This window comes from Acipenser ruthenus, chromosome 6, assembly GCF_902713425.1.
Source record: "Acipenser ruthenus chromosome 6, fAciRut3.2 maternal haplotype, whole genome shotgun sequence".
Classification (NCBI taxonomy): domain Eukaryota; kingdom Metazoa; phylum Chordata; class Actinopteri; order Acipenseriformes; family Acipenseridae; genus Acipenser; species Acipenser ruthenus.
This window is the reverse complement of record NC_081194.1, coordinates 12,478,817-12,486,742: the sequence shown is the minus strand read 5'-3', so window position 1 is coordinate 12,486,742 and position 7,926 is coordinate 12,478,817. Positions and strand designations below refer to the sequence as shown.

At 37.4% G+C, this 7,926-nt stretch overlaps 1 protein-coding gene across 2 annotated transcripts; it reads left to right on the top strand.

Moving 5' to 3' along the window:
• Positions 1-215: 215 nt before the first annotated feature.
• Positions 216-6,259, top strand: bag2 (BCL2 associated athanogene 2). 2 transcript variants are annotated; one of them, XM_034018414.3, is made up of 3 exons: positions 216-487; positions 4,471-4,580; positions 5,072-6,259. In XM_034018414.3, exons 1-3 carry the CDS (start codon positions 363-365, stop codon positions 5,467-5,469), a joined length of 633 nt encoding a protein of 210 aa, XP_033874305.1. In that variant the 5' UTR covers positions 216-362; the 3' UTR covers positions 5,470-6,259. The 2 variants fall into 2 exon arrangements, with proteins under 2 accessions (XP_033874305.1, XP_058881005.1); XM_059025022.1 differs by lacking the exon at positions 216-487 and adding an exon at positions 791-2,082.
• Positions 6,260-7,926: the final 1,667 nt, after the last annotated feature.

The following is a 7,926-nucleotide window of genomic DNA, read 5'->3' as shown; positions in this document are numbered from 1 at the left end:
AATGACACCCAAAAGAACACAATCACACATGGAAGAAATCTTAAAATGCTGTTGAAACTGTTCATATCTGGCTCATACATTGCACAGTAAAACTCCATCTAAAACGAGTAGCTATTTTTACGATGGATTGTACTAGAAACCCTCGGCTCAGCAGTACTACACGTGTGAATACTGGGAAGATGTTGCAAGTGTGCGTTAGTGACGGATGGTGGGATTGAGGGGAGTTTCAGCCCATTTTTGGACATGTTTACACTCGGGTGTTGCCCATCAGGGAAACGACTGGAAAGTGCTCTGGGGTTCAAGTGCTCGGTAATATACAGTGGCCGGTGTCTAGAGTAACTGTAGCAAGCGTTTTTTAAATCATGGCACAAGCTAAAATCCATGCAAAAATGAATGAAGGAGACAAGAACAGTAAATTCAGTAGATCCATGTCAATGGCAGATCGTTCAGGACGCTTATTAGAAAGTTTGGATCAGCTGGAACTCAGGTAAACGTTTCACATTTGAAAATTGCTTTACCACAGACATGCAGGTCTAACATTCTTTCGTGGACTGGACTATAATTAAATTCGCCAGGAAGCAGAACGTGAAACACTGATATTGTGTCAACGTGGCTAGCAGGCAGAAGTTTTATGCATTAACTTGTTTGCGATAAGCAACATACTGTAAATAGAATGCTTACTTAAATTCAGACCTGTGGTTTGCTCTTTCTGTATTGGTAAGACTCTTTATTTTGTTTTATTTGTTTTGTACGTGAATACGTCAGTTGTCAGCGGTTTTTTTTTCTTTATTTTGCTTATTACAGTACTGCTGTCCAGATGAGGTCTTGTGAGTAGCTAAAAATAGTGCGACTGCCAGGACTAATTGTAGCAGTCGTTTGTTGCTCTCCAGATATTAAATATGCGCTTAAATAAAAGGTTTGCAAATCATTTTAGCAACAAAAGACACCCACTTTATATTTAAGCTAGGCGTCTGTTAACTTTTTTTTTTTAACTGTACCCCTTCTGTCTGGAGTTTTAAGCTCAAGTATTCCTACAGTTTTCAGTCGACTTAATGGTACCACAGTTACAATAAAAGGCAGATTATTCTGAATAACATTTATTTGTTTCCGTTTATTTAATACCGGCACATAATTTGTGTTACAACAGGTTGGGACTGACAAAACTGCTGGATTAGGACAGAATAGCAAACCGTAGTCTAAATTCTTAAAACTTTTAATTACATGTCTTTGGATACACATAATTAAAAGGCAGTACTTGGGAATCTCTGGAAACACACGTATTCGCTGTCTATTCAGCAAAGTTATGATAAAAAATACAAAATAGTCTGCACTGTAAGTGTTTATCACGTTACCTTCTCAGCATGTGCACCATTTAACATTTTTACAATATCAAAAATATTAACCTCAAGATAAAACTATAATAACTATCTGTATTTTTTCATTAAAGCCAAGATTGTAAAAAAATGATCCAAAGGGATTCGGTATAACTTGCTGTCGCGTTGCACTTTCTGTATTTTTGTGTTTTATTCGTTTTTCATTTGCAAGTAAGAAATGTATCCATCCATCCATCCTTCCATTATCTGTAACCGCTTTTCCTAGAGTGTTTCGGTGAGCCGGAGCCTTAAGCCGGCAGACAGGGCAGGGCGCAAGGCGAGACTACACCCTGGACGGGACGCTCAGTCCAGGGATGCAGCCACACCCAAAACAAAAACCGAGTGTTTACCGGAGCATTTACACTTCTAAAAAATGCCGAAATATTGTGCTTCGCTGATTAGTATTCAATTATACGACAAAAAAATTACATGAAAACAACAAAGTTAATGAGCAGCACACAGCGCTCTCCACAGGCAGAATCACCAGACACCAAGAGCATACAGCTGCAGAACGAAGGCTCCCACAGCGTAGCTCCCGTAAGGCATTCACATAGGGTAGGGTAGTGCCGTGTGCGCAACTTGTAATTTACGAAGTCCTTCATTCAATGATCTAGATACATAAGATGGTCAACTCCGCTGACTTCCGTCCGAGCCGAAGTGGTGCATCCTGGGAAGCCAGAGTTCCGGTGGCGAGTTTTATCTCTCTACTGTAAAGTCGGCTTCATTACCTATTCCATGCTTTCTCGTTTGAAAACGATTGTATTTCTTAGCAAGATATATCTGGGTTTATTCAGAGACACCCCTCCTTAACACATATGCGGTATTATTTCTACGATCGATGTTTTCAATTTGCCTGACAAGAGCTTTTTATCGCCGCAGTGCTGTCAGAAATTGCCGTCTCTCATGAATATTCATGAGCAGAGGAGACGGGGGCGTGTTTTTGTTGTCAAGATTTGGATATCGATATGTAGGTCGGCGGTAATTCAATTCCTTGATAGCGGGTTAATTAGGTCTATTTTTATTATCATCATCATTATTATTATTAATATTAATATTATTTCCATCACGACTACATTTAATAGGCATAATTATAACTCGGGGGTGTTCGGCATTTAATTGTGGCAACACAGTTAAAAAAATATATCAATTTTCAATTTTCTGCGTTATGATCTGTACATTTCTTAAACTTTATATTTGATTTATTGATATCACAGATATGAATGTAGGCCTATAATTAAACACCGTGTATATTGGACTCAATTACAATCGTCAGACAATAAAGCCATTAATAGAACAACATAAAAATATATTGTAGCGATCTGGGTTAACGCAGGCAGGCACAAGGCAATCCACACTAGGTGACCAGACGTCCAGATATTAGGGGCTTTGTCCCGCGTCCGATCGAGGTACTGTCGGGAACGCATTTGTCACGATTCTTTGAGTAAATGTTCAAAACCCAGGCGTAAAATGTGATTTTTTTTTTATTTTCTCGTCAGGAAATGTTGTATATGTGGCTGCTGTACTGTCTCGTGGTACAACAGCATACTCTACTGGTTTAGGGCGTGTTTTTTAAGTTATAAAGATGTGGAAATCGATTAGAAACAGTCCCAAAACTTGGTTACCCAAAGGTATCTGTCATTTTTTTAATAAAGTCCATATATGCAGCACGTTTGTTGTCATATTATTTGTCCCATCCAGGAATTTATTTTATCAGTACACAGTCAAAACAAAGAAAACGTGCCTATTCGGGTCTAAAATTCTAACTGCGTTTAAAAAGTAAACAGCAGGTTGTTTGAACCGAGGTAGCTGTGCTTGATTGTACCTGTAGTGCTGATTTAACTTGGCTACAACCGATACAGGAATACTTTCTTGTCTGCGCTGACTTTCCAGTTTGTTTTCTGAAGGCTGTTGTTGAACCCAGGACCTCTCGCACTGAACCATAGCGCCGATACTGCTGTACAAAAGAGCAGCTTCCTTTGCAAGTAGCGTATCGGGCTCATGTCTTCGTGTGTGATTACGTCATCTACCAGCCCTGCTCCTGCCTTCCCCCTTGCACTTCTATATATATATATATATATATATATATATATATATATATATATATATATATATATATACACACACACACACACACTGTTTTTTTTTCTTAAACACGATCTTTTACTTAAATACGATTAAAAAAAAACTATTAAAAAAAATTCAATTGAACCTACTAATTTTATGTGTATATTTCTAGTACGTTCAATTTGAATTTTTTTTTGTGTTTAAATAAAAAACAGTCCTTACCGCTTCAGTTCTCAGGAGGGAGTTACATAGGAGGGAGCACATAACTCCTTTTTGCCTGATGTACGAAGATGTCCTAATATGGACACTGAACATCAGGCATCAGTCCTCCTTGAATCAGTCCTCAAGTTTTGGTTTTGTTTTTTCCGGGGAGAGTGAGGGGTTGGACCAAGTCATCTGTATCACCCAATCAAACAAGATTGGTGCATGCATTTTTGCCTTTGTTTAGCATTTAATATGTATATTGTAAGTGTTTTAAAAAATACTTGAATTATCTTTCAAAACAATGTGTGATTTATTTGTTCAGATGCTGTTATCCCTCTGTGGGGATTGTTTTATGTTGCTACTAGTTTCCAGTGGGTCATGTTGTATGTAATGGGTCCTCTCCCCCATTACTTTCTATCAGTATTTTAACATCTGAAATGCAATACATTATCTACTTTTTAATATATTAATTTATCAGTTAAAAAAATGTTAGATGTCAGTACATAAAACATGTAATTACATTCAAACTCTGTCTGTGTTGTTAATTATTGTGCCCAAATACTGTATATGTTACAGTGATTTTGCATCAGAAGTGTGTATGTAAATTAAAATTTTCCCAAGTTTTTAACTACATGCTAAAAATACAGGCCCATCTCTTCTTTTGGTCACATTTTAATATTACCTTTTTGTAACATCCTGTCCTGCTGTCTTTAAAACTATGGATGAAGTTAACACCTGTACATCTGTGTCCTGCAGGACTCAAATACAAGTCTGTAAATAAATAAATAAAAATCAGAACAATTTAAATTCATTGTTTTTGTTCCAATAGAGTTGACACTTTACGAGAGGCAGCGTCTGCTTTGGAGCAGGAAAAAGAGAGCCTGCTGGAGATGATTAACTCCATACAGAGCAGCCAGGAGATGCGGAGCATCAGTGATGGTAATCATTTTTATAAACTCTTGTCTTATAAGCTTTAGAGTCAAATTGTACTATGTTCAGATTTATTAAATGAGTTGACATGGTGGCTGGTACAACAGAAAACTCTGATACATTGTACCCAGTACACTTAAATCTAATTGGGTGCTTAATGGATTACAGTGCATTTTACAAAACAACTGTAGTGGATTTGGAGCAGAATTGATGGGCCTAGGTTAAAGGATCATTGAAACAGTAAGCTTAATAGAATGGAATGTGAAATAGAATCTTGAAGATGTCAGGCAGAACTGTTGAAAGCTTAGGCCCCAGACAACTCCAGGCAAAACCAAATCAATGATCTTTTAAAATATGGTGTTCATTAAGTTTAAATGTATACACAGAGTTCAGAGACAGCATCAGCATCGTACAAAGGTACTAGCCAGCATTCAAGGTGTTAAGCTTTCAGTGTTTCTCAGTGTCAATGTTAAGATTAACCATTTATTTCCTTTTTTTAGGTGAAAGAGAGGAGCTTAGTTTAACAGCCAGTCGCCTTTTAAGCAGGACTCTGACTGTTGAGGTTTCAGTGGAAACAATTCGGAACCCCCAGCAGCAGGATGCCCTCAGCAAGGCCACCTCTATCGTTGACGAGATAGCTGGGGAAATTCTAAATGACCTGGAAGGGGGCAAGAAACGTCTGCTATCCCTCCTTGCTGCCTGTGTCACCGAGGCACCGCCTGTCCCAATTGATCAGAAGTTCCAGAGCATAGTGATCAGCTGTGCTTTGGAGGACCAGAAAAAAATCAAGAGGAGGATAGAAACCCTCATCAGAAATGTGGACAATTCAGGGAAAACCATCAGAATCATGGATCATCAGAAGTTAAATGGCCAAAAAGTCAACAAGAGCCTTCAGTAGTGCAATCACCAGTAGGATTTTATCTAAATCTGCAAGGCTACCAATAACCCCTCAAGGACCAATGACAATTGTGATAAAAGGTGCACATTCTTATAATGAAAAGGCAGAATTGCTGATGATAAGCCTGGTCCTTAAGGGGTTCACGTAGCTCTTGAAATTCAAGGATAGGATTATGGTATGACAAGGTCTTACACATTCCACTAGATAATATTTACATGCCTACAAAACTGATGTCTTCACTGTGTCCAAAATATTAATGTGGGATGTGAGGATCTTTGTACTCAACATTTGATTAACTGCAAATAATGTATGGGGTAGGGTTAGGGTATAGAGTGTGAATTGTGTAGTTGTTAAATTAAGATTCTGGCTTGGTATGATAGGAGCGTAGAAAGTTTATGAAGTCTCGGTTCCAATCTTACTAACGTTGATTTCTGGTACTCCCTAGCATTAGGATTGTTTAGCATAACGTAACAATGAATTGCATTTAAGGTATAATTTTGTTTAGTATTCTCAAGTGAATTATTTTATACTACTCAAATTTGCTAAAGATCACATGGTTATATGGCATTTGTGTGAAGACAATAAAAAAAAAAATTGAAGCACAATAAATCAAATTTAACACCTTTATTTAAAAATAATGAATTGGGGACAATTTCTAAATAACATGCAGGATCAAGATTTGAGTTTGATTCAATTTCTACAGGCCCAGGGATAACTTAACTTAAAAAAAAAAAAAAAAAAAAAGTGTACTTCCATGTTGCTTGTGAGATGCGACGGCGTAGCACCACGAGGCGTACATTTTTTGTCAGCAGGATCGTCTTCACTTGCTGTAGGTATGTATCCTTCCCTGGTAATAATAGTCTGATTTATTTACTTCAATGCCAAAATCAGAAAACGTACAGAATCGCAGCCTTTTAGACGTAACAGTAATAGTAAATGTTGTGAATTATTTAGGCCTACTTAAATGTGCTGCTATTTTAGTTAGCTAATTGAAAACTGCATTTGCCTTTATATGAATTATTACAGCAGACCTGCCAGATAGCAGTTAATTCGTTTTTCTCTGATTTTAGGTTTGTGCCTCAAATCAAAGTGTCAAAATAAAGAAATAAAGAAATAAAAAAATAAAATAAAAAATAGTGCGATTTCTTTGATGTTCCTCCTCCAAGAAAGTTCAAACTGAACCAGGTTCAAAGAAACAATTATTTTCTGAGACATGGCTTTTAATTAAGTCCCGTGGCTGGAAACGAACCCTCAGCAGACAGAAATGTGGTGTAAATTGTGTCCTGCTCATCCAAATTTTGCTGATAAAACAAGCGTTTACTACACAGCTGCAAAAAACTTCAGTCGTCCAGTGTTTGAAAAATACAAAGTGCTTGGCCTGTAAAAATTGTTGAAGCTTTGTCAGCTGCAAATCTCAGTCCTGAGGAAAAGACAAGTCGCCCACTCGACCGATGGCAACAAAAAGCAAATGAAGGACAGTACGTAACTCTTAAGAATATTTTTTTACTTGCATTTCATGAAGCCAAACATGCACGTCCTATTCGCAACTATGAAGATGTTGTACTTTTAAAAGCTGCTGGGTGTAAAAGTTGAAAGTGCTTATCACAGTGATACAGGGGGTGCACGGATTATTAACACCATTGCAGACGTGATTAATTCTGCATTGCAAGAAAAACTGAAATCCACTGATTTCTGGGGTCTGCTTTTTGATGGATCAGAAGACAAAACTAAAACACAGCAGCAGGAAACAGTGTACATTGTGAGTGTTTCGAACACTTCCGTCTTCCTTGGTCTTATTCAACTAGATGAAAAGTGGTCAGCCCAGGATATTGTGAATGGAATTGTGAACCTGTTTGACGATTTGGGATTAGGGGATGGAGGAAAAAAATGGTCTGGGTGTGCACAGATGGGGCCCGTGTAAATGTATTTATGCCTTACAGAACTGCTTGAAATTTCCATTGCATCCCTCCATAACAAAACAGCCCTGATTACCTGTTAGTTATGGAGCAACATCCTTATACTGCTGCAACTGCCAAATAACAAAACTGATAAAAAATAATTACGCTAAAACTGACAAAAACTTCAACTATCTTTATAACTGTTCTTTAGCAACACCATAATATAAATGGATACCAGTCAGTATACTTCCTTTGACAGGAACACATACAGGACACCCTGTAATGTTTGTTTATTAGAAAACACATTACTTTACATTTCCTGCAACAAGAGAGAATTTAGCTACAAACACAGGAAGCAGTGATGGACAGAATGTAATTGCTGCAGATACTTTTTACAAAATATGTTCAATTTTATTCCTCAGTTAATAACCCAGGATAAGTGAATAAGAGAAATCGTTGTATTGAAAAATCACTACGTAGGATAGTTTTACTTCTAAAAATAACAAGAACACACATTCTTTGAAAATAAGCCACCTCAAATGTAATTGGAAACAAAGTA

What these genes read in the sequence shown, in the direction of transcription:
- bag2 (XM_034018414.3), top strand. Translation starts at nt 363, where the DNA reads ATGGCACAAGCTAAAATCCATGCAAAAATGAATGAAGGAGACAAGAAC. An exon ending in TTGGATCAGCTGGAACTCAG is followed by an intron (nt 488 to 4,470) that starts GTAAACGTTTCA and finishes TTGTTCCAATAG; the next exon opens with AGTTGACACTTTACGAGAGG. An exon ending in GATGCGGAGCATCAGTGATG is followed by an intron (nt 4,581 to 5,071) that starts GTAATCATTTTT and finishes TCCTTTTTTTAG; the next exon opens with GTGAAAGAGAGGAGCTTAGT.